Source organism: Penaeus monodon, chromosome 3 (assembly GCF_015228065.2).
Source record: "Penaeus monodon isolate SGIC_2016 chromosome 3, NSTDA_Pmon_1, whole genome shotgun sequence".
NCBI lineage: Eukaryota > Metazoa > Arthropoda > Malacostraca > Decapoda > Penaeidae > Penaeus > Penaeus monodon.
The window spans coordinates 59,253,894-59,281,061 of NC_051388.1; the positions used below are offsets into that span (position 1 = coordinate 59,253,894).

Below are 27,168 nucleotides of genomic sequence, written 5' to 3' on the forward strand. Positions count from 1 at the left end.
TTATACCATTATATATATATATATATATATATATATATATATATATTATATATATATATATATATATATATTTCTATAACATATATATTCGTTTATACAGCATGTTATCCGTTTACTATATGTTTCATCCTTCTTCTCTCTCTTCTCTCTCTCTCTCTCTCTCTCTCTCTCTCTCTCTCTCTCTCTCTCTCTCTCTCTCTCTCTCTCTCTCTCTCTCTCTCTCTCTCTCTCTCTTTCACATTCTGTCAGCCTATACGAAATGTTGCATCTTATAATTTAGAATTATGCTTTTTCTGCTATACCAGAGCGACCATGAAATATTCAGAAATCACCACAAAATACGAACATGTTTTGTTTTGGGTATGTTGAAGCACTACAAGTAAAATAGGCTCTCAGAAATGTAACTAAATTGATCATTATGTACGGCTCGTTTACTTTAATATATTGATAATTTAGTAGTTTTGATTTGAATTCTACGCAAATGTGTGGCCGTGTTTTTATTCGTAAACTTTCTAATTTCTATATATGGGTAACGTAGTGATAACAAGATAGTGAATCGTGCCGGCTACTATTCTTAGTCTACCAACTGTATGGTTGACGCTAACGAGGAATTACATCACGTCGATGCAGGTGAATTCAAACATTCATTTGCAATATATAATAAGAGCAGAAGAATAGATTCTAACGTCAATATCATGAGTGATGAGAGCCAAGGTTACCCAGCTACAATTCGAGATCGATACTCGGCTGAAGACTTCTCGGTAAGGTTGGTATTTCGGTCGAGTTGCCTTGCAAAAAAATTCTTTTCTCTAATTTCCGGCAACAATTACGTAAAGTTACATTAATTTTAAATACCATTCGCTCTGGAAATATTTTTTACATTCCGATGAGTATCTTATTGTGTGTGTACATGTCCATAATTGATAGTAATGCCTAAATAGTAGATTCGTAGGGGGCGTCGGCATCTGTATGAGTGACGTATTGATGACGTCAGCGCGGGGCCGCCGATGCGCCGACTCGCGCCGGCCGGAGTTGTCGTGAAGCGCGCGTCGTCGAGATCGGACGTGCCGCTGTGCCCTTTAGTGTCGACCAACAAACACTTCACAGACGGTGAAGAATGTGCTTGTAGCGAAAACCTACACAGGTCCTAGAGGGCAACATTAAGGGAGTGAACGAGTGTACAAAGTGAAGCCTAGTGGCTTGTACATAAGTGTGTATATACAGTGATTGTTGGTGCTGGTTTGAGAGCCAGCGCGTCGCCGTTGTTCGTGGATACTGTGTATCCTCTGCTGCCGTCCTCCTGCTGAGCGCCGAGTGTCGCCTCTTCAGCAGCCATGGCCGATGTAAGTAGGGGCCGCCCGCCCCCGCCCGTGCCTTGCGGGCTGCTCGCGGGCGCGGGCGTCGTTTCTCGGGCTGGGTGGGTTGTCCGAGCATTTTCCTCTCCGCCATGTAGGCCTACAGATACTTCTTAAAGTGGGTGCAGTAAAGTCAGGAGCGGTTTGTGGGTGGCGGTGAAGGCACGCATTGATCTGTGCGGTGCGGGCGCGACCCGTCCAGGGAATCAATACCCGGCAGAGGGACGGGGGCGCTGCCCACTCCACCTGCAACTCGCTACCTGCAATATTGTCACTATGCCCACCAAAGTATCCTGTCCAAGAGGTTGGCCAAGTTACGTTACGAAAACCCCAATAAATGGGTCTTCGGACGCAAGCTGCAGCCAAAGTACTAACCACAGCAAGAAAGTATCGAAGCACCTTTGGGAAGCGTAAAAGCGTAAGAAAACGCCTATGTAGCGGAATATGAGTTATGAGAGTAATTTCCTGTCTTGTGGCTGCTTCTCGAGAGGACTACCGGTAGGCGGTTATAAATAGTTCAGTTGGTAACATATCAGAGGCAAAAGGCTCAGGGCGGTAAGGCTTAGAATAGCCCCGGGTTGGAGGGGAGAGACCTGAGGGGTCCAATTAAGACAGGTCGGAGAGGGGAAAGCGATTATGTTACGCCCAAATATTATACGCCCAAATATTATGCGCTTTCGAGAAGGAGAGCACAGACGGCGTCATTTGGCAGAGAATGTTCTCCCCTTGACATAGCATGAAATTTTCATCTCTAAATGCCAGCTAGAATTCGCTCGGGAATGGCAGCTGTATGTAATTATGTCTAAGTGCTTTTCGTCAGCACGAGTTTCTATCATGCAAAAAATAAATTTTGATGTAGACTTTCCTAAAGTTTCTTATTGAACTTGGCGACACTAAAATCGTAACTTGAAAAACTCGATGGTTTCCCCCGAATGTTAATATTGTCAAAAATTATTATTTTTTTTATCTAATTAAATTTTCTCCAGAGGAGGGATTTATATGTAAACTATTATACATGCTATGTTCTTCACATTTCACTAATATTCCCAAAACTTAATACAAGACACAAGTACTGAGTACAGCAGCTGATCTCCCTCAGTCCAGCACTATGATCGCTCGACCTCCCATGAAAGTTTCCTTGTATGAATTTCACAAGATGACAAAAATCCACAGTTTCATTGACAAATTCCGATCTCTCACACAATGTAGTTTTTTTTTCTATTTGGTGTTTGAGAGGTGGATATTAATAGACGAGGAGACAGCGTTGCGGGTTGGAAGTAGAAAAAAAGAAAAGTCGAGCATTTGTTACAAGATTTCAGATTTTTCACTTACATTATTATAGATGGTTTTATGTCCAGGACGGCAAACAAATCCATAAAGTGTCAGCTCCGTAATTCAGGGACAAGCAGACTCGGCATTCCACGGCTTTTAAGTATATTTATCTATTTATATATGTACTTCATATATGTATGTATACAGCCATTAATCATTTGTCATCACGAATAAGAGGTATACGATTCTACATCTTTGCAGCTTGTGTTCTGAATATACACGAATGGAAGATGTTCTGTATGGCAGTAGCAGCAGCAGCATCATATGCTCAATTGCGACCATTTTTTTTCCTAAATCCATACTAGAGTAAATTTGCCCAGGAAATGCAGGCTTCTCTTTTTTTTTGCACACATGACATAATCACATCATAGGTGTTCTAATTACATCATAGTTAAGAACACCGCAGTCATAAATTATTGATTATGTATGTATATATATGTATATAGTTTTGTCAGCATCAGACGAATCTCTAATATGCGTCCAAATGAATTTATTGGTTCTAAATCTTGTTAAAATTCTCAGAGAACCGCTCCACCATACTGCTAACGAAAGTGGTGATCGACTGCCCAGGAGCAAACTATATCCCTTTCTCCATTCGTAGAAAAGGCCATACTATTGAGATTCTTTTAGCCATTCTGACGGCTTGGAGGTCTGCCCTCTGGGCTTAGAGAATGATAGGTAGGATAACATAATCTAAAGAGAATTAAATGGCCTGCAAATGGATGACAGTATTTTTGGCCATTATTTTGTTTTCCCATTCTACTAGAGACAATACAAGCTTGTTTTGACAGACAACAGCTGTTCCTACAAGAATAAGAGTATCCTAAATCAACCGGCAGAAATCCAAGATGGCGGCTTTGATGCCAACTGATAACAGGCGTGAAAGTCGGGCGCATCCCTTACTATAGTATTCAGATATTATGTATGCATAGTTTTGTTAAAGAATCAAAGGATAACCGAAATCTGTCTGCTCAATATGTATAAAGTTTTGTAGGGATGTATCGATAGAACCGGCTTCCCACGGCTCTTTACAACTGTACGCAGACGCTCAACTATTGATTGGAGTTGACGGTGTTGCCGGGTGTCGCTGGATTCCCAACTCCCTGGGAAGTTGACAGGTAATGTTCTCCAAAGTTTCTCACTTGTTCCCATCATTTTCCTCACCGTAAGCAAATGAAGCCCGCCGCATTTGTTTCGAAATAGAAAGCTTGAGAGAGACAAAACTTCAGATGGAAATACAGATGGTGGCGTAGATGGGGGAAGGGGGAGGGGAGGCGGCCCCAGAGGAGCTGACACTGTTGAACGAGCCGGACTGGACTGGTGTTCAGGTGCTGGGATGGTGCATTGCAGAGGTGGGCTACTCACTGCCGCCCACCCGATAGCAATTGCACAACCAATGGCCACTTGTATTTGCTTTTACACCTCACCCCATTCGTTGGCACTTCCTAAGCTGTTGGAATAAGTAGGCGAAGAACACCAATAAATCCTAAAATTCAGCTTAAGATAACAGATATGCTCCTCCTTGGTACCCGGCATCCAGCGGCATAAGCATGCCGGCTTCAGTTAATTATGCTTTTGAACTTGAGTACCCCTGACATCAAGCTTCTACACTATGACATTACAGCTTTCAACGTTTACGTAGCCCATGCCGAGTACGAAACTTCTAGGAAATTGCTTTCAAATTTCGATTGATAAGCTAGGAGGAAACTCTGCTAACCGGTTCAAAAGCCGGCGTCCCGGCACCGCACCCATCTTTATACCCGTCCGTCACCTGTACCTTAGTCATTACTTCAACAGGAATCCAATAATCATAGCTGGTAAATCGAAGTAAATGTAAATATACATACAAGCATACATTATATATATATATATATATATATATATATATATATATATATATATATATATATTAGTATGTGTCGTTATGAAATAACGTCTTCATACCTTTAGCGTGTAGTAATCTGTGCCCTAAAAGAAGCAGCCGGTCCCTCGACAGCTCAGAAGCCCCATTCTGCTCGCAGGAAGCCATACGCACCTATTACATTCTAGGTCCTAACGCCTGATTTTTTTTTTTTTTTTTTTTTTTCGTTCTTGCTTGTCCAGTTTTAACCTTGGACTGTTTACAAAGGACGGCCGGTTGTCGTTTTACGTAGTTCTTTCAATCTGATTAGCTGTGTTAGACGGGCTAGATGGATGAGGAAATACGGCTAGTACCAGTAACGATTACCTCAATGTGTAGAGCAACCTGTTTTTTGTTTTTGTTTTTTTCCGCCGTCCTTACGTAATCATTATAGTCCGTACGGTGGTTGCCAACCGCTCTTCCTCCTCCCGTTCTTCGAGCCTTCGCTTCCTGTGTTATTTTCTGTTTGTTTATTTTTCAAGGGTAGCGTATGGTTGGTGCAAGACTGAAATTACATTTGGCTGAGAGTACGAAGCGATCGAAAATGAAAATAATAATGCTATATTGTTTAACAGGAAAATGTTTTGATAAGGGGACTGGCTGCCAGGTGCATCCACCGGCTGTAGACACTAGTGTTGATTTCCATTCAGCAGAATTAAGCATTATTGCATAATTAAAGAACTTTTTTTTTTATTGTATAGTATTCCTAATTGGTAGTCTCTTTTTTTACCCTATTCAAACATAGCTTTTGCGCAATAAATAAATAATAATAAATAAATAAATAATTATAAATAAATAAATAAATTAATTAAATAAAATAATAAAATAAAGCAGGTGGATTGTGTCCTCAGTAATGTGAATCATTGATAACCTAGAATTATTCATCTCTTTTTGATAGCCCTTGAGATCGCAGCAGTACGAGGTGTAAGATGATTGAGATGGAGCACCACACTGCGTCTCCCAAGGCAACAACACGTGCTACAAGGCCATGTGTTGGCAAAGTCGTACCTTTTTTCATTATTAAAGTGACTCCCAAACTCAGCGAGTGGTGTTCCACTATTGACAGAAAGCCTCACTTTACAATAAGCTTGGATAATACATTCGGGGTGACCGTCCTGCGAATACTGCTTGGAAATCTTGCAAGGCGGTGGCACCAGAGCCCGTAACCGTCCGCGCTTCCACCGTCAGCTCGCCAGCCCCGAGGCGCGGCGGGTCCACAGCAACGCCACCCGCCCTGCTCCCTTCTTGCTGCTCGCGAGTTTCCGCTTACTGAATAACGCCGAGAAATTGATTTAGCGGGGGAGTATTTCGCTGTCGTGTAATGACTGGGACTTTCGCATCGCCGTTTATGACCGTAGCATGGAAAAAGGAAGGCGTGGAGCCGGGCAGACGTAGAAAAGGGGGAACAGGTCCGGGGGTCAGCTTTCCAACAGATGTTTTTGTAGGCGATGGTTTAGCGTTCGTGTTTGGGTGGGTTCGCCCGGGGGGGGGGGACCTTTGTTCATTCTCCCCCCCCCTACCCCCATCATTCCCGCCGTGGCTTTTAAACTTTCTCCGAAACCGAGATGGGGGATTGACAGTACTGGTAATAAGTACTGTGATTTTCGTTTACTCTGTACTAGCAAATACTTTTAATATAAAAAAAAAAACAGAAGAATAAGATCTAATTTTTAAATACATTTAATCCAGCGGCTTGGCTTGAGTAATTCAGTCAAACAAAAACAAACTGGAAACTGAAGCAGAACTGTGGCCTCCCTCCCCCTCCGCCCTCTCCCATCCGCCGCCCGCCCTGTCACCTGGAACAGGGCGGAGAGATGACGTTGCGCAATTTTCGGCTTATGGCCCTCGTGAATAAGGCTGGAGCTTGCCCAATCTTACGGTTACAACCTGTCTCGAGGAGTTGTAGCGAGAGGAGGTACTGCCAGCATAGGAGCACTTTGACACCCTATACTATGTGTGTATTCATTCAGGAGTATTGCTGCGACTACACACCCTTGACTCGTAATATAAATGTCTATTAAAGCTTATTGATTTTGGTCTCGCTGTCCTCCTTCACACGGCGCAGAGTGAGGCTACGAAATGATCTTGATCAAGGGAAATGTCAGCCTGTCGGATCATCATTTGTAGCGCTGTCGAAGATCTGGGAATTTCAACCATCGATTTTTCAATAAAGGAAACTTGCATTCAGAAAATGTTTCTGGATATGCCATTCGTGATCTTCCAATGTCAAGGAGAGGCAGACGTTTTAATAAGGGTTGGGTTAGATCAGCTTCGGCAATACGTTGTCCAAATCATAAACACTCGAGGCACTTGACGGTAGAGTCCCAAGGTGAAAGATGTCTAAATAATGTGGTTAGTACACAGGATACAGGAAAAAAAGAAGGAAAACGTGTAGATAACCCCTTTATCCTAACCCAAGGATTGGTTGTAATTACTTTAAAATGCAAGAAGAATGATGAAACTAACACCATTTTTAATATGCAGCATTATATGATTGTGAATGTGAGCATCATGCATTTGACAGCATGATAAGGTCATGAGAGAAGCAAGTGTAACAGCAGATAAGAACCCTAAAAGCACCACAGTTTCAGTACTGCCCATGTGATATTTGAGTTTTAACATGTTATGAGTTACTATACCTGTTATGGAGTTTGTGTTTGTTTTGTTAGTAGATTAATGTGATTGAGTTTGTGTTGTAGATCCATTAAGAAATAACTCCAGATAATCCACTCAACCTGTAAACCACATTGTTTTAAGACCAAACTCAGTAAAATGGAAATGCTTAGACTTTCCAGCCGACTTGAACATTTAAAGCGGAAGCAAATGTGGCTTACAGGCAAAGGACATGGATTAATGAGAGTTAACTGTATGTGGTTTGTTGCCAATTTCTCTTTCAGACGGGCAGAACAGATTCGTATCGCCACGCCACGGATCGTACCATCCCTGATGATAACCGAACTGTGAAAGGGGATCCTAAGGTAGCATTTCCAAAGACAGACAGAGAAGAAATTACTACCACCATGTGGCTCTTGCTGTTGAATCTGTCCACATACACACACACACACACACTTACACACTGTCATAAGCCAAGTAGTGACTGTACTAAATGTCAGAATCATTTTTCTCTTCTCTGCTCTTTTCTCTCTCTCCCCCTACCTCTCCCTCTCTCTTTCTCTCCCCCCCTCTTTCTCCCTTCCTCTCTTTTTCCCCCCCCCTCTCTCTCTCTTTGCCCCCCCCCCTCTCTCTCTCTTTTGCCCCCCCTCTCTTGCCCCCCTCTCTCCCTCTTGGTCCCCCTCTCTCTCTCTTTGTCCCCCTCTCTCTCTCTCTTTGCCCCCCCCCCTTTCTCTTTGTCCCCCCTTCTCTCTCTCTCTCTCTCTCTCTCTCTCTCTCTCTCTCTCTCTCTCTCTCTCTCTCTCCCCTCTCTCCCCTCTCTCTCTTTCTCCCCCTCTCTCTCTCTTTCTCCCCCTCTCTCTCTTTCTCCCCCCCCTCTCCCTCTCCCCTCACCCTATACCTTGCCCCCCCTCACCCCCTTACCCCCTTCCCTCCTTGCCCCATCCCCCTCTTCCCCCATCCCCCTCTTCCCCCCTCTTCCCCTCTCCCAAACTTTACCCCTTCCCCTTTTCACCCCAAATCTTATTAAACCCTTTTCCTGTCTCTCGTCTTCCATCTCTGTCAGAATGATTCTCTTTGCTCTTCTGTCTTCTCTCACCCTCCCTCACTCCCTCTCCCTGCCCCCCTTCCCTCCACTCCCCAGCGACCCCCCCCCCAACTTTTCAAATTCTTTGGCATATATTGATACTGACACAGACTAGCTTTACAATGTTTCTCAGTACAAGATCCTGAGCACTTTTCTATATATTAGAAATTTGCTTATGTAGTAAAGTGCTGTTCATAATAAAGTGTGATCAGGATTTTAGGAATGAGAACTTGTAATTGTACTGCTGTACTTCATAATTTTTTAAGACAAATTTTTTCATAACCATGTAATTTTTTCCATATGTTGCTTCTTCCATATCTGTCTAGATGTATTCAGAAGTATATTCCTATAAAAAAAGATGAATGTTGGGATCTATACAATGGACCAAATTTTTAATGGTATAAGCTTCAATATGATAAAGAGGATACAAAAAATTACAGAAAAATTAGGATCCTGATAAAGATTCCAGCATTTCTCTTCGATTACATTAAGTAGATGTGCAATTTGGAGAAGGAACAAGTAACCAGAATTTATATAAAAAATAAGGTCAAAATTATCTGAATTCACACACACACACACACACACACACACACACACACACACACACACACACACACACACACAAAATATTCAAATATTTATAGTATTGTATTTGTTCCTTCTGTTAATTCACATGATTTTTATTCTGTAGTTTGCACAGCTTTTTATATAAAATTTTATTGTTGTATTTGTTTCCACTAGCCAAAAGTAGACCTGGAGTTTTATGTTATCCTTATAAAGTGCATGTTCTATTTATTTGTAGCTTGTATCTTGCTATTATTTGATATGTTGAATTTCTGCCTGATAAGTATGATAATTTAGATGTATTGAATAGTTTGCCTTTAGCAACTGCAGCACCTCTTGCCTTGGCTACGAATTCTGTTTTTCTTCAAATTGTCCGTACTTTGTTTTAAGTCTGGCTCGAACCATACCAAATTTGTGTTGTGCATTTGTAGATTTCAAATTATTTTCTAATTCTCACTGCTATTGAGTCATGTTCATAGGTATTAGAATTTCCTGTTTGATTTGAACATACAGTATCCTTAAAACCAGATGCAAGCGCATTCAAAAAGAAGTGAAGCCCCTTGGTAAATATTTTTTTTTATTGTTATTGATTTATTTTTCCCCATTTGGATGTCACAAATTGCATATTAGATTAAAATAGATGAAAGCACTTTCTCAACCCAGTTAAAGGAACTGTAGAGTTATTAGTGGCTGTAAGTGATGCACTATTTTCCTTTATGATTTTCAGTCATACACCTTTGAGCAGTACTAGGAATCCAGTTTGATTTACAACATACATACAGGTCATATCTCAGCTAGAAAAATGTTATTTTTTGTGAAGGTAAAATCTTCACACAGCTGGGTAAAGGATGGTGATGTATACTGTTCTTCAGATACCCAGGGTGAATGTGAGTCATCAGGATGACAAAAGTTGAAAATTAAGCCAATTCAATTGTGATAAATCCTTGAAATTTATTTAAATTTATTAGTAGTTTATAAGCGCAGCGCTGATGTAGCAGTGCTCAATTTTCATCATAGGAGAAATTTTTAGAATGCGTCGGAAACTTTTTAATCTTCAGATGATAAATTTTAGTTTATGATCATAGTTGGTGATGGGTTACAAATATGCATGGACTTGACAAATTTTAGTCCCAGAAAATTGTTTGTGAAATTTTACATCTTGTAATGTATATCTGAAATAAATTTCTTCGCAAAACTTAATTTTTCCAGGTCTTTCAACATATGAAGGACCAAAATTCTTTTTTTATTATTATTATTTCTTCATGTGAACTTTCCTGTGTATTTTTTTTTTGTTGACTTTCCTCTTTGTATTGTATTTTCTTTTATTTGATCTTTCTTGTATTGTATTTCTTGTATGCAAGTCTTGTATAACATTGGGTGAATGTGCTGAGAAGTGTATAAACAGTTGTCACAGTATTATGCCTTATGCACTTCATGCACACAAGATGCCAATGATATTTATGAATAAAGATTGATGATCTGGAAGACTTATCATGTGATATAGCATATTACCTTTGAGTCTGAAAAAACTGCAAAGCTAAGCTATCATTGCATAAGTGGTCAAGAAAGCTACCGATATTAATCAGAAATTAATCATCCACTTGGCTGGAAATTTGGGATTAAAGCATCTTAATTCTTTCTGATTATCTGTAGCAGTCTTAGACCATTGTGTGAGCTTATTTTCTTACCAGGTGATGGGTACAATGCATGTTAGAGACTCATTGGTGGGACTGTTGGATGGCCATGAATGTATTTGAGTGTCTGTATGACATTGTTCTTTGTACCAAGATCTATATAACTTTTCATTATGACTTTACTAATATTTCTGTATGTGACATTTCTCTTTTTGTTTTTTCCTTTATTTTTTGCAAATTGAAAAAAAATGAAATCAGTAAGATAATTAATTGATTTTTCATGTTTGTTGTGTTCTGTTTTTAGTATTTAAAAAAAAAAACTAGATTTTCATCAGGATTTTTTATTTAACATTGCATAAAGTTCACAAGTATATATATATATATAGATTATGTTGAATGTAATAAAGTTTAAAATTTGAGTTTCTTGACTTTCAAGATTTCAAAATTTATCCAACTGTATACTTACCTCTCCATTTTTATTTCAGTCTAAGAAAAAGCCCCAGAAGGCTAAAGGGAAGAAGGGAGATAAGGATTTGAATGATCTGAAGCAGGAGTTGGAACTTGATGAGCACAAGGTCCCAATTGAGGAACTCTTTCAACGTCTCACTGTTAACCCAGACACAGTATGTTTACTCAAGTTCTTTGTAGTATATTTGTTATATTGTCTAAATTAAGAGTATTGGTAAGATTTAATCCAATAGCGACAGGGAAGAATTTTTGGGGAAAGTGGGGTAAAGACGAGTATACATTAGTATGCACAGCTCTGCTCCTGGGTGATTGATCAGCTCGCGGTAGCTCATGAGGTCTCGCCTACTATTGAGACGTGATGATCTGGGATTATTTAATACATGATCTGATCTAATGTTACCTGTTGCTAATGGGTTAGAATAGATGTGTATTTAGTAGATACAAACTTATTACCCTCAAAAATAAGTCAAATGTACCCAAATACAATTCTCTGTTATGTACTTAGAAAAAAAAGATGTTTTTCTGCCTTGAACATGACTAACCGCTCCTGTAACCTTGCAGGGTCTATCACAAAGTGAGGCTAAGCGCCGTATTGAGCGAGATGGGCCGAATGCTCTTACCCCACCCAAGCAGACTCCAGAATGGGTCAAGTTCTGCAAAAACCTCTTCGGTGGTTTCTCACTCCTGCTGTGGATTGGCGCTATCCTCTGCTTCATTGCCTACTCAATTGAGACAGCTGCAGAAGAGGAGCCCAACAAGGACAATGTAAGTTTCAATGTTGTGTTGGAGATAAAGAGAATCCTTTATTTAAAGAGATGATGAAGTAATCATTGTCTTGAAAAATGTAACTAAGTGATTCAAATGATCTACAATTTAAATTGATTTACTGTTATATTAAGATTTGTAGTTCTTTGATTAGAATATCAAGTTTTTCTTTTGAGTAAAGTTAATTTTGCTTCTTGAGTAAAGGTAGTTCATGAAAAATGTAGTTTGAAAACACGCTAGGCATAATGATATATGCATGGTCATATCTATAAGGACATTTGCATTTAACAAACTTTTTCCTCCTTAAAGGTTTTCATTTTACTTGCAGCTGGTATGCAGATGTTGGAGTTAAAGCATTTCAATGAACTGTCTTTTGTGTATTTAAATAACCTAATTTTATTAGATATAAGAAACTGCTCCCATAGTTAGGTATAGAGAGAAAATGTTTTTATTTCAATAGATTTGAGGAAGCATTAAAGTTGAAGTTATGCAGGTTAAGAATTTTAGAGAATATTAATCATAATAAGTGAAGGATAGACATTTGAGTGGTAGTGTGTGTGTCTCCAACAAATTTATCAAAGTTAGTAACATCTTATGGTGATATTTTACAGTTATACCTAGGTGTTGTGCTGACTGGTGTGGTGGTTATAACAGGCGTCTTCTCCTACTATCAGGAGGCAAAGTCCTCTGCTATTATGGATTCATTTAAGAACATGGTGCCTCAGGTAAACACTTAGTCATGCTATATGCATTAGTTAACTAGCAGATGTTGGCTCCCCTCTGCTGTTCTGATGAGGAAGATGAAGGTCCTCTGATGTGTAGTGGTAGGTATGGGACCATTTGAGGTAAGATAGAGAATTAGACCCTGGGGAGAAATTGATGCCATCAGAGGCTTCAAAGTTAGTGAGCGCATAGATAGATGGCACCTTTTTTTTTTTTTTCTTCTTCTTCTTCTTCCTCCTCCTCCTCTAAGTGAGGTAAGGTTATGCAAAGGAATGATGGTCTGGAGTTTGTGAAACAGGCACATTTACTGTAAATTATACAGTTTTATAATAATTTATATTTTTTTAAATTTTATGCCTGGGCCATGCGAGTCAATTTCCCTTTGCTTTTTATCCTTTTTTTTTTTTTTTCTTCTTTAATTTCTTTGGAGCCGAATCAGACTCAAATTGACCAAGAGTCTTGGATCACAAAGATTCAAAGATGTAAAAGTATAGGGGCCTTCTAATCATTTCTTCCACTTTCCTTTTAATTTTGTTGCCTTTTAGCCCATCCAGAAGCTGCACTTTTACACAGAGTACAATACTCTCATTTTTGTCTCTTGTGTAAAAGAAGATCCAGAACACAAATTTTGATGCTGAAGAATAAGGAGAAAATTAAGTAAATAGATATGAATAGAAAAAGTACTGACAAATAAGCTTGTTTGCAGTTGTACCTGGGCATTGTGCTCACAGCTGTCGTGATCATCACAGGCGTCTTCTCGTATTACCAAGAAAGCAAGAGCTCCCGTATTATGGAATCTTTCAAGAACATGGTCCCTCAGGTGAAGATACCAATATTTGTTTGAAGTTATACAGCTAAGCGTGTTGTGTTGTAAATGTCCATGCATCACTGGATCTTTTTGCAGTAACACATATATTGTGACTGGCCAAGTAACAAACCTGTTAGTGCAATTCAAATTTCAATATGCATTATAGAACTAAACTGGTTTAATCTGTGTCTTCTCTAGACCCTCTTGCTTCTGTATCCAATGATCATTCTGCCTCTTGCTCTTCTTGTATCTGTAACACTTTTATGTCTCCCTTTTCTGAACTTTTTCTTCATGTGTAGTGGTCTTTGTCCTTGTACTTTCCATGTGCTCAAACTGCAGGTATGGACACTTTAGAAATTTCCTTTCTTCACTTCACTCTTGCAACAGAATGTCCTCTTTACCTAATCTAACCACTGCATCTTGTGAACATGCTCTTTTTTTTCTTCTTCTTCAAAATTTACTCTGTTTACTGTGTTTCTGATGCCTATTTTCTGAACCATCATATTTCCCACCTGATTTTACCAGCAATATCAAGTGGGCCAATAAAAGGCTTAAACATCCCCTTAAGGCTCCTGATTCCCCCATATGTATGTGTATATATATGCACACATGTATTACTGCTATACTTGTATATATTATGTAATATACTTTGTATATACAGTATATGTTTGTGTGTGTGTATGTGTTTGTATATATATACATATGTATGTAACTTGCATATATATACCTTTTTTCCCCTTTTTTTGTTCTAGTAGATTTTACACAATAGTCTCTTGACCACCTTTCCATTAACATTTTGGTGTGTGCATTAATTTGATGATGGCATTATAAAGTACACTGACATCCACAGTACAAATATTGGGTTCATACTCAACCATTTGAATATCTGATGATGATAACAAGACCTGTTCATGTACAGAACTTTGAAAAAAATAGTAGATGTCAGTGTATCACTTTGAAAGACTTGTAATAGAAAAATAACAGTTTATACATTTAAGGGTGGTATGTGATTAGGGTGGTTTCAAACTTTTGGTCTACAAAAGGAGTCATGGTAAGATTAGTTAGTATTAGATTAGTTCTAGTTGTTCCTGCTGAAAGTTTCAACATTTATGCAAACTCAGGATATACTAACTTGTATCAGGCTTTCTGTAACAACTGCAGTTGAAACTTAAGCTGTTAAATTCTTAGGTCTTCTCAGGTAAGTTGGTGGAATGAATATATATATATATATATATATATATATATATATATATATATATATATATATATATATATATATATATATATATATATAAAATCAGTTTTTTTTTTTTTTTTTTTTTTTTTTTTTTTTTTTTTTTTTTTTTTTTTTTTGGTGGAAATTACTGTTATTTGATTTTTAGTACATATTATTGAAGAGGCTACTTGAGATTTATTTTGATAAGCATTAACTACAAAACTTTCATGATGTGTTATTCTAAGAGTACAAATACTAGGTAAATATCCCTAATTGTAGATAAGGAAGCTAATTGATACTCTTCTCTTTCAATCAGTATGCTATTGTTCTTCGAGATGGCGAGAAGCAGAATGTTCAGGCTGAGGAACTGTGCATAGGAGACGTTGTAGAGGTCAAGTTTGGTGATCGTATCCCAGCTGATATCCGTGTCATCGAAAGCAGGGGCTTCAAGGTTAGTTCCTGGTCTTGTATAATTTTTGTTTCATCATTAGTAGTAAGGGTTGTAATATGATTTTTAGCATTCAATTCATAATATTAAAGTATTGGTAATGACAAGTAATATAAACTTCACCTTTGTGCCACAGGTCGACAACTCTTCCCTGACTGGAGAATCCGAACCCCAGAGCCGATCACCCGAATACACTTCCGAGAACCCCCTTGAGACCAAGAACTTGGCTTTCTTCTCCACCAATGCTGTCGAAGGTGTGTTTTTTGTGCTTTATGTATAGTATTCCATGTCTTTCCTGACTTTAAACTTGATAACATTTGTTTTACTGACATCTGTTGATTATGGTAGTCACTAATTTCTGTATTATTTTCAGGTACCTGCAAGGGTGTCGTTATCATGATTGGTGACAACACTGTGATGGGTCGTATTGCTGGTTTGGCATCTGGATTGGAAACTGGTGAAACCCCCATTGCCAAGGAAATTACCCATTTCATTCACATCATTACTGGTGTGGCTGTGTTCTTGGGTGTGACCTTCTTCGTTATTGCCTTCATCCTTGGTAAGTTCTCAGTTGAAAATAGTTGTAAAAATGTAAATTCAGTCTCATTAAAGATTATTACCCTCTACTTGACCCATTTTTTATATGACTCAATAAATTCAATGACTGTTACTCTTCAAAGATGTTTTATAAGGATCTAAAATTGATCTCAAATTTTGTATACTAATCTTAAACTCCACAATTTCAGGGTACCATTGGTTGGATGCTGTTGTGTTCCTCATTGGTATCATTGTAGCCAATGTGCCTGAGGGTCTGCTAGCCACTGTCACTGTGTGCTTGACTCTTACTGCCAAGCGCATGGCTGCCAAGAACTGCCTTGTAAAGAACTTGGAAGCTGTGGAAACCCTTGGTTCCACTTCCACCATTTGCTCTGATAAGACTGGTACCCTCACCCAGAATCGTATGACAGTAGCACATATGTGGTTCGACAACACCATCATTGAGGCTGATACATCTGAAGATCAGTCTGGCTGCCAGTATGACAAGACCTCACAAGGCTGGAAGGCTCTGTCTAGAATTGCTGCCCTCTGTAACCGTGCTGAATTCAAGAGTGGCATGGAAAACACTCCCATCCTGAAACGTGAAGTAAACGGCGATGCTTCTGAAGCTGCTCTGCTGAAGTGCGTAGAATTGGCTGTTGGTGATGTAAAGGGCTGGCGTGCACGCAACAAGAAGGTATGTGAAATTCCTTTCAACTCAACCAACAAGTACCAAGTATCCATTCACGAGACTGAGGATAAGAACGACCCACGATACCTTCTTGTGATGAAGGGAGCCCCTGAGAGGATCCTGGAACGTTGCTCCACCATCTACATCAATGGAGAAGAAAAGGCCCTCGACGAAGAAATGAAGGAAGCTTTCAACAATGCCTACCTTGAATTGGGTGGCCTTGGAGAGCGTGTACTTGGTTTCTGCGACTATATGCTGCCAACTGACAAGTACCCTCTTGGATACCCCTTTGATGCTGATGCTGTAAACTTCCCTGTCCATGGTCTGCGCTTCGTGGGTCTGATGTCTATGATTGATCCTCCACGTGCTGCTGTACCTGATGCTGTAGCAAAGTGCAGATCTGCTGGTATCAAGGTTATCATGGTTACTGGTGATCACCCCATCACTGCCAAGGCTATTGCCAAGTCTGTAGGTATCATCTCTGAAGGAAACGAGACTGTTGAGGATATTGCACAGAGGCTGAACATTCCCATCAAGGAGGTTGACCCCACTGAAGCAAAGGCTGCTGTAGTTCACGGCTCTGAACTTCGTGACATGACATCTGAGCAGTTGGATGATGTCCTCCTCCACCACACTGAAATCGTGTTTGCCCGTACCTCCCCACAACAGAAGCTGATCATTGTAGAAGGTTGCCAGCGTATGGGTGCCATTGTGGCTGTAACTGGTGATGGTGTGAATGATTCTCCTGCTCTGAAGAAGGCTGATATTGGTTAGTATTTTTGGCAACTAAAGATACTACTGTATTGGACATTCATAGTTGATAATATAATTATGCTGATTTATGGTTTGTAACATTGCAATGTTCATGTTATTACATTCAATCTTATTCCTACAGGTGTTGCTATGGGTATTGCTGGTTCTGATGTGTCCAAGCAAGCTGCTGACATGATCCTGTTGGATGACAACTTTGCTTCCATTGTCACTGGTGTTGAAGAGGGCAGACTTATTTTCGACAACCTGAAGAAATCCATTGCTTACACCCTGACATCTAACATCCCTGAGATCTCTCCTTTCTTGTTCTTCATGATTGCCTCAGTCCCACTTCCTCTTGGAACTGTGACCATCCTCTGCATTGATCTGGGTACTGACATGGTAAGTTATGCAACTTTTTATTCCCCAAGACAACTTTCAAGGGAAGGGTGACACTTTACTTCTTTTTTTTTTTTAATTAAAACTCCCCCAGAACAATATTTTACTTCCAAGAATAAGATCCACTCAAAAATCAAAAACACATGGCCAGACCCAAGAAACCTTTTGCCACATTTCATATACAAACATATATTACCCAGGGTTTACATATTGTTGCATATTTTTTAGCAATTATTGATTTTTTTCTTCCCAAGCTGCCAGCTATATCCTTGGCTTATGAACAAGCAGAAAATGACATAATGAAGAGGCGCCCCAGAGATCCTATATATGACAAATTGGTTAATGAGAGGTATTGAGTCGAACGGTGATATTACATCTGTTGTAGATGGAAAAAAACGTATACTTGTAAAGTAATTTATTGCCATGTAATTCTTGAAAAGCAAACTACTCTGTATAGTAAGATTTGTAAGTCATATTCAACCAAAGCTTAGTAGCAAGACGTAATCATAGAGTAGAGTATCTTAACTTTATTAAGTTGGAAAACCTTAGATTTGCCTCTTATACACCCTACAAGTTCATTCCCTGTACAATTTCCATCCTCTCGGTAGATCCCAGCCATATCACTGGCCTATGAAGCTGCGGAGAGTGATATCATGAAACGATATCCCCGAAATCCATTCAAAGACAAACTTGTCAACGAAAGGTAAAAAGGGCTGCATAGGAATGGATAACATGGAACGAATTTTTTATCCAGCTTTTGCAAGATGGCAAATTTCATACTCTGCCACTTTTACTAGCACGCAAAATTGGCCATGGGATTTTTCTCATAATAGGCAAAGGTTTGGTCTCAAATATGAAAAGACCATGTTTTGCATGTTTCTTTTTTATACATTTTTAAAAAAATGTTGAAGAGAAGAATAAGAAAAGAAGAGTGGACATTATTAGTAAGGTATTTTTAATATTACCAGACTGTTGAAGGACCAACAGTCTGAATTCTCTTGGCTTATCCAACTGGGCTGGCAGGGGATAAAAAGCAAGAGTATGCATTGTCCCCTTTTTTTTATTTCATATTTTATCTATATTTCAAATTATAACTTGAAAGCAGGTTTATGAGAATGATCTTGCTAGTATTTTTTAATCCCCCAATAAATTATGTGAAAGTTATGAAAAATTAGTAACTTTTACTTTAAGCTACTTACTTCATTGTTGCTTATTCTAATACTTCAAAATTTTCTCCTATGCCCCACCATTTGCTAAATTTCATCATTCACTGTGATCAGGCAATCACATCCTTTTATTGTAAACACATTCACACACAATGGTCATATGTGTATGCTTGTATTTAAAAAAAAAAAAAATCTGTTATATACATATGTATGCACACACTTAAGCACACAAAAAATACTCTTAATACATTTCTACAGTTCTATAATAATCATGCAAGTGCATTTTGCAACATGACTCAAATCTTTCATCAAATCTTTGCTTCCCATTTCCTTCCCTTCTACCCCCGCTTTTACCCTTTCTCTTGTTCATAAATAATGATAAAAATCAATATTTTCCTTACCGGTATTATGATCATTGCTATTAATGGATAAAGGCCCAAACAATCCTAAATAGCTTCTTTTTGTGAGAACTGCAATGCACTTTTTCCTTTTCATAAATTTTCCTCCAGAGTGCAAGTCACATTTTGTGATTTTTTTTTTTTTGTCCGATAATTTAAGACTTTTATAATGATGACATAAGTTAAAACGTATTTCAAACTTTTGAAGAAGAAAAAAATAGGATTTTGGTTAGAGCATATTACCATAGTAGTTCTTAGAATATTATATACATATGCCCCTGCCCATCACATTGAGTAATCTGCACTTATCAGAACTGATACTGTTTTTTCACCACTGTCTGGGATTATTCATGAATTTCATTCACAATGTCATCTTGCACACGGATCACCCTGCCACTGCAGGCTGAGTGTGTAGACTTGCTAACTCTCAGCCGTCCATATCGCACAACTTGGGCCGTGTTCAGTAAAGTGTATTTTTCAGGCCACATAGATAGATTTTTGTTTTTTCCTGGATTAAATTTTAATATGAAAGCATGCTGGTCTCTATATTTTCATATCAGTTTTTATCTTTATACCAAAAATATAAGTTAAAAGGCCTGAAGGTTGCACCTGTTGCAAGCGGTGTTTGTGTGTATTGACCTGCCATGCATGCCATATTCATCACCATAGTGTCGTGCCTCAAAGAGTTCACCCCGTGTGTATCTGGTCTCATATCTGTCTTTTTTTGTCTGCCTCTTGTCCTGTGCTGGCCATGACAGGTCCCAGCCATTTCCCTTGCCTATGAAGCAGCTGAATCTGATATTATGAAGCGTCAACCCCGAAATCCGTTCACCGACAAGCTTGTGAACGAGAGGTAACGTGTGCAGGTTCTCTCTCTCTATCTCTCTCTCTCTCTCTCACTTTCTCTCTGCCTTTCTCTCTCCCCCTATTTATACATATCACTTCCTGTATACCCATCCTACACCCTAATATCAGATCAATCAACCCAGATGCTGGAGAATCTCAGTGATCGAACCCTTGCATGAATGTTCTCTAGCGGATGCAGATCCAGAGTATGTACAAGCATCAGCTGTGCTTGCTACAAAAAACTAACCATACAAGGACAAAGTGTAAGCAATCAGGAACTAGAACAAGAAGCACAGCTTGCTTAAGTACTCTTTTTTGTGGGACACGATGACTGAGGCTTGTGTATTCCTATCTTCTGGAGTACCGTTATATCAGGTCCAAAATCATCTTGTCTCATGTTTTAGCCTATATCCGAGATCCCCTACACACAAATTTACTGCTGTTCAAGGGGCCTGTCACCATCTTTCTGGTAATGCTAGCACATGCCCAACAGGACAGAGCAGAGCTCATATCTTGGTACATTTATTGCATTTTCTTTTATTTCTAAGTGCATTTTAAGATTCCAGGTTATGCAAGCTGCAGCATTTGTAGTGGTTTTACCATTTTATGTTCGTTTTAAGTTTTGCATTTAATTTGTTTTGTTTTATTTGTTTAATTCTATTTTAACCTCATTATTTGGTTAATATTTAGGTGCCTGCCATTTCCCTTGCCTATGAAGAAGCTGAGTCTGATATTATGAAGCGCCAGCCCCGAAACCCATTCACCGACAAGCTTGTAAACGAGAGGTAATGTTTGTATGAAGTGCAGCAATTTGCATACTAACAAGTTCACATGTTTCTCTTCTAATGAAGTGAGTTAGTGAAATCCAACTAACAAGCTTGTTGTCGAAAATATGGTGGTGGTATAACGGTTTGAAAATTCTTTTTATTTTGAAAGCGTGACCTTTTCTCTTTCTAAAGAAGGTTTCATGAGCAAGGATTGTCGTAATGGGGGTTTCACACTTTCGTTTTTCTTTGCATGTTTGCTTTCATCTCAATTGTTGGACCAAAACGTAGGATTTGACCAACAATTTAGATTTGTTCGTGGAATTATGGGCAAGGTCGTTCAGTTTACCAATTTATTTGGTCCTCTATTTGAAGTTTTCTGTTGTGGAACTTTTATTTTATATTATTTTGTATGGGGTGGGTGATTTTTATAGAATTTTAGACTACAAAAATTTTTGTTCCTTACTTTTGAAGAGCAGTGAGGATTTTGAAATATCAGTCCTCTATTCTGCAATTTTTTAGTTTGTTGAGTACATAAAAATCTTCGTTGGAATAACTGATGCATGTTTTCGAAAGAGCTTTATGTGCATGGTGTGCATATTCTATTTCGCCTTTCTTTTTTATTTTACTTTTTTTTATTTTTACATCCTGATCTCCTTCATCCATGATGCTTTCCGTGTCCAAAGACTGTTCTAATAGCTTCGAAGGATATATTCAGAAATTGCTATGGTTCATACCATAGGTCCTGTGTTCCAGCCATGTACTGTAGAAGTGCACCGTAGCGTGAATGACGCGGCGATAACGGCAGTATGCAATTCGGCTGCTCAGATGCTTCCTATTAAATGGGCTGTATTACTTAGGAAATTGTCTGTGTCTGTCTCAGTCTGACTTACAATGTAAGTAGATGATGCTTCTAGAAGTTGAAATGCAATGCGTATGATCCATCTACATAGCCACACCAGTCGGTGGTCTTCACTGTGGGAAGAGGTCGTTGCTAGGCTGACTGGCTTTTCATGCTAGATACAGGGGGAAAAAGGGATGGTTCTAGTCTATTTTACGGCTCCTGCCTTGCCCTCTACCCACCTATGAACCACCACGGCGTGTGGGCTAACCACATCACCGATTGATAGGGGCCAGCTGAGTTATTGTTCATCGCCACACCATCCTCATGGAAGCATTCCTGGATGCCCGTGAGCAACGCTAATTTTCCGTAAATTTTTACACAAATGCGCAGGTCCCGGCCATTTCCTTGGCCTATGAGGCTGCAGAATCGGACATTATGAAGCGCCAACCACGAGACCCGTGGCACGACAAACTTGTCAATTACAGGTGAGCTGCCACCACTATTCAAGAGGTTTTTCGCAAGCCCATTCTCCCTTGTTACTGTATATCAAGAATGTTTGGTTGGTGTCAAGGTGAAGCATACTGCTCCCATTGGAGAGCTGTAATTGATGTTTTAGAATTTTCACCAAGAAAATGTATGTGTTCGGACTATGTTTACAAACAGGCGCATCAATACATTGCACAGAAACCACCTAATCTTACACTCGTTGGTCAATGTTTTATTGCTTAGGTTTATGTATATCTATACCTTATCCATGGAATGCCAGCTCTCAGCCTATACTACAGTTTGTTTGTAATTGCTGAAGCCTTCATTGTTTGATAGTCAGTGTTCTATAAAAATGTACATTGTGGCACATCATACAAGGATGTGGACGTAGGCAGAGTAGAGATGTCAACAAATAATGTGTAACATTTCCATACATAGGCAGGTACATAATGATTTATTTTACATCATTTGTGATTTGTCCAGTCCATGGATCATTAGTGGCCCAACTGTAAAGGATATCTACACTTTGTCAGTATCTTCTTCTACCTGCTTTGTTTATACAGGAGTCCTTCATGCACCATGTTTGTGAGTTAACTGGGATAAGAATTTTCCAGTGGATTTGTGTTCGCACTGCGTTTGTATCTTTTCTTTTTGTAATGGACTGATAAGGCACTCTTTATCCATACCTCAAACAGTTTGTGAAAGTTACTTGCCCCCGACATTTGTACAAACATCTGTTTCCCTATGCATGGACTCTAAGGAAAATGAATGCATGTATCTTGTTTTGTTTTCTCTGTAAAATGAAATGTTCCACCACCATAGAGGATCTACAGCATCTCAGAAAAGGGTAAGGGAATCTTATCTATGCCGATACCCCATAGAGACTAAACCTGATTTTTCTTGTAGAATTCTTACTCTTAGCTAAGGTTTTATTCACTACCGGATACTATGACTAACCCTAAGTATTTACTCTGATTATAGTAGATAGTGTTTATACATAGATAAAGTTCATATCCTACTGCTAGATGCCTTTTAATTGCGAGATTGCAATTTTCAGAAGGGCTTTCGCCAGATGACAAAATTGTTTATATTAGGTATTTGGTTGATATGAATATCTTTTAGTATTACCTTTTTAAGTAGATCAAATTTACTATCTTTAAATGTTAACTTCTTCATATATATAATTAATATTAGCAGCACTATTGATGTGCATTATTTCACCAACTTTTCTATAATCTCCAGATAGAACTCAGGAATACAGTATGTCACAGTTCTCTGGTATCTCCTCCAGTTATGCAAGCTACATTTTTATGGGGTTCAACTTCTTTACGAAATTATAAAAGATATCTTTCTTCTTATATATAATGGGGTAAAACATATGCCATACCATTTTGTTCGTGAGTTTTAATTGTATGTTGTATTCCCCACACAACAGGCTCATCTCAATGGCCTATGGTCAGATTGGTATGATTCAAGCCCTGGCAGGATTCTTCACCTATTTCGTGATCATGGCTGAGAACGGCTTCCTGCCACCCCATCTGTTCGGTCTCCGTGAGCGCTGGGACAGCAAGGCCATCAACGATCTGGAGGATCACTATGGACAGGAATGGGTAAGTTTCCGGTGTGGTGTAGTCCATTCGATGGTGCTTCTGTACGCCCATTTTAAGATGTAGAAACAAAACTGAATGACATAGCTCTACATTATGGAAGACACGAGAAAGGTATAATAGAATGCCCTCTTGAACATGGTAAATATACTTGTTTCATGATAACTCTACTTTTTTCCAACAGACCTTCCACGACCGTAAGATTCTTGAGTACACCTGCCATACTGCCTTCTTCACCTCTATTGTGATTGTGCAGTGGGCCGATTTGATCATTTGCAAGACCCGCCGTAACTCCATTGTCCACCAGGGCATGAAGTAAGTACTTAGCAACTCTGCAAAAACTTGCTTTGGTAGTAGACTCGAGAATGTAATGAATTTTATATTAAGCAAGTATCAGAGTGAAAAGCTTATCAGCGAATTTTTCACAATGATTACTTGCCAGATATTAGGTGTAGTGTTTTCTTTCAGCATATTTACTGACCATTATTACTTTCAGGAACTGGGTGCTGAACTTTGGTCTCGTCTTTGAAACCACTTTGGCTGCCTTCCTTTCCTACACTCCAGGCATGGACAAGGGTCTTCGCATGTACCCACTGAAGTAAGTAGCTACATTATGGCAGCAGCAAAACAAGCTGTCAATTTAGCTGTGAACTTATAGTTTTCAAAATATGTAGCATATATGCCCAGAAAGTCCACTAACAACGATCCTTATTTTTCATAGGTTCTACTGGTGGCTGCCTGCTCTTCCGTTCTCCCTCCTTATCTTCATCTATGATGAGATACGTCGCTTCATCCTGCGTAGGAACCCTGGTGGTTGGATGGAACTGGAGACCTACTATTAAGCTGTTACTGTGAGCGCAAGAATTACTAGAGCTCAAGACTGATTGCATGGCTCGCATCACCTGCCATCATCAGTGAACTTCCCACAGCCAGCACTTGTGTCGCTATTACTTGTGGAAATTTATTTAATATCCCAATATGGAAATTAATTTCTAGTTGACCCCAAGAATATTTAGTAAAAGAAGAGGCTTGGTCTCTTCATGATTCCATATGTATTTCATTGTTACTTACTGAGGATATTAATGTTATTATGGCTGTTTCTACTTTACCCATTGTTATATTTAAAGTTTCCAGTAAGTAACAGTGACATACAGATATATATATATATATATAATGTACAGAATCCTGGTGAAGGATGTAATAAAGACAAAACCGACACTTCAAGACTGCACCAGAAGTAATTTTAACCGTGGTTTACATAACCTGGTCAACTACTGCTCCATACTGCAGGTGTGAGAAAGCAGTTTCTCTTGGGGGGGGAAATAAAATGTTTTTGAATGCTGTAAACAAAAAACAAAAAAATCCTAAAAAAAAAAAAATAATAATAAATAAATAAATAAATAAGCAGCAATTGGAAAATGGCCACATTGTTCTACCTTTTTAAGTTTTTGGAAGAGGAATTTTGCTTTCTTACACAAGTGGTGCTGGGGATGTTCTCATCTGTTAAATTTGTGTAAATTTTAGTGCACATGAGTAGAAGTGTGATGGCTACAAACCTGCAGCCGAAATCAAGTGTAAAAATATTGTGTAGATAGTGTGTAGACAGCCCCAATCTTCATGAGACTACCTAGTTTGCAAGAATGTTTTCATAATTGATCATAATCATTATTCGGAGTCGAGTTGTTACAGCTGTACTGCTCAAACCTTATCCCACGTTCGTTGGTAAATGTTTCAATGCCTAGGTTTTATTTTATGTTTTCCTTCTTCTCTGGATATGTATTAACATTTTTGCTATGTGCAGTAAAATCTGAGAGGATAATACATTTTAATCTAAAAAGTAACTGTAATTTAATTTGATCCCTTTATATGTATTGCTTTATAATATGTCCTAAACTATGCTTTGGTTCTAAAAATTTTCTCTCAAAAGTGACACATTGGGTCCATAACATTCCACACTAAAGTATCAGCTTTGCACACTCAATTTGCTTTCGTTATAGAAGCCGGTCAATGGTAGAGGTAGAGTTTTTCATCTAGCTCTTAGGAACGCAAAAAAAAAAAATCATAGCTCCTAACCTTATGCTTTGTATTTGAGAGTGAAGCCCGTTTAGAAAGAGCGCATGAACTAGAAAGAGTGCATGATTATGATGTAAAAAAAATACTGGCCATTTTCCTTCATTGTTAATCCAGAGCATTCATTATTCAAAATTGAGCATTCTACCTCTGTAGTTCCTGCTCAGCTTCCACCAAGTCATGTCGAGGCTAAGTTTTTGGTGTAAACAGATTAATTTAGTTTGTGTATAGATGAATTACAAATGGTTAAAACTGCCTGGCTATAATACTTAACCATTCATTCTGCATCTTGATGGGAACAAAACTGATTTATGTTTACTACAAAAACTATGCTGAAATCTAGCTGCCAGGTGTAGAATCTTATTGTTTTAGACTAAATGATTTGATCATACTGTATGTTACCAGTTGATGGAGGTCTTGTTGTCGAGATTTGTGGCAAGCAAGGAACCATTGCTTATGTGACCTGCAGCAAACACTATCATTCAGTGTGGTAGCCAATTACACTGTGGTTTCCTGCTTGTCATCCTAACCAAGCTTCGTCTAAAGCATCTAGCTGTGGGTCGGCCTTTGTACATAGGAGATACAGATATCATAATAATTAATAGTAAGAATATTAAATATCAAGGCAACTATATCTTGTTATAAAGCAGCACTATCACTAACTTTTTTGTGTTTTTCATGGAGGCAGAGAAGGAGCCCCAAGCTCCTTTTCAAAGGGACTCGAACTTCTATGGCACTTTTTTGGGTGCGCATCTTACACCTTCAATATTGAAAAATAAATGTTTTCTCCAAACATTTGGAGAGTTTTGTTTTAGCCCTGCCTCTGATTCCATGTTCAAAAAGAGAAAATTTTAAGAAGTGGTCACAGTTTTATCATTTATTTTACAAGTTCAAGGTTTTTGAATCCAATCCAAGTGCTGGATTCAACAATAAAATGTTTGAAATTTTTAAAACCTTTTTTCTTACACCTGATAGTAAGAAATTTAGAACTTAGAATAGTAACAAAAAGAAAAGTAATGAGTTTTTTAAGTGCAGTCTAAATAGGAACTTGCAACATATAATCAGTCTACTTAATGCCTCAGTTAAAATTAAGTCAACAGTAATATTTCAGTACTTGAAAATGCGAAATAGTTGTCCAACCAATAGTATTTACAGCGTGTCCAACTATAGGAAAGAATAAACAGGCAAATTACTGGAGCACTCACATTTGCCAAGTGTCTTAAACTAAAATCAATTGACACAATACTTATATTTGATGTTTTTACTTGGTTATCTGGTGTAAGTTCTAGCAGGATTCCCACTAATGGCTCATCTTAGGGGACACCCTTAACAATCATGTATAATAATCCTATTGCTTTAAACCACTTCATTCTCAAAGGAGACTTGGCGAATCGGAGTACTCCTGAGTCCAGGGCAAGTTGCCAGTTTTGTCTTTCCACAGACTGGGCGGAGTACAGTGATGGCACCTAGAGCAGCCACAGACAGGTGATTACCATGGGCTAGCTGTAAAATCATATTTTGGCCAAATATGAGTGACTGACCACAGTTTTCGTAGCAAATAGGACTGAATATGATAACTAAAGGAATTTCGTTAGCAGAATAAAAGTCCTTGGCTTATAATGCTGTAGATAAAAAAACAGGCTGAAATGAGTGTCTTGTGGTCGATACAACACTCAGGCTGGTCTTATTGAAGACCACGA

General features: G+C 38.7%; 1 protein-coding gene across 6 annotated transcripts in view; it reads left to right on the top strand.

Moving 5' to 3' along the window:
- LOC119597587 (sodium/potassium-transporting ATPase subunit alpha-like) overlaps positions 1–26,416 on the top strand; it is a 128,178-nt gene extending 101,762 nt beyond the window's left edge. Inside the window, exons 1-15 of one of the 6 annotated variants that reach the window (XM_037947176.1) lie at positions 1,020–1,343; positions 7,485–7,565; positions 10,968–11,105; positions 11,512–11,715; positions 13,145–13,258; positions 14,779–14,913; positions 15,047–15,164; positions 15,284–15,469; positions 15,657–16,907; positions 17,034–17,290; positions 19,610–19,704; positions 23,227–23,401; positions 23,583–23,713; positions 23,895–23,996; positions 24,120–26,416. In XM_037947176.1, coding sequence (XP_037803104.1) covers positions 1,335–1,343; positions 7,485–7,565; positions 10,968–11,105; positions 11,512–11,715; positions 13,145–13,258; positions 14,779–14,913; positions 15,047–15,164; positions 15,284–15,469; positions 15,657–16,907; positions 17,034–17,290; positions 19,610–19,704; positions 23,227–23,401; positions 23,583–23,713; positions 23,895–23,996; positions 24,120–24,240 — 3,117 coding nt within the window. In that variant the 5' untranslated portion in view covers positions 1,020–1,334 and the 3' untranslated portion in view covers positions 24,241–26,416. Of the gene's footprint in view, positions 1–1,018; positions 1,344–7,484; positions 7,566–10,967; positions 11,106–11,511; positions 11,716–13,144; positions 13,259–14,778; positions 14,914–15,046; positions 15,165–15,283; positions 15,470–15,656; positions 16,908–17,033; positions 17,291–17,895; positions 18,010–19,609; positions 19,705–20,387; positions 20,483–21,695; positions 21,791–23,226; positions 23,402–23,582; positions 23,714–23,894; positions 23,997–24,119 lie in introns of those variants that run through there. The other 5 variants (XM_037947185.1, XM_037947166.1, XM_037947197.1 and 2 more) reach the window with 5 other exon arrangements.
- The last annotated feature ends 752 nt before the right edge of the window (positions 26,417–27,168 follow it).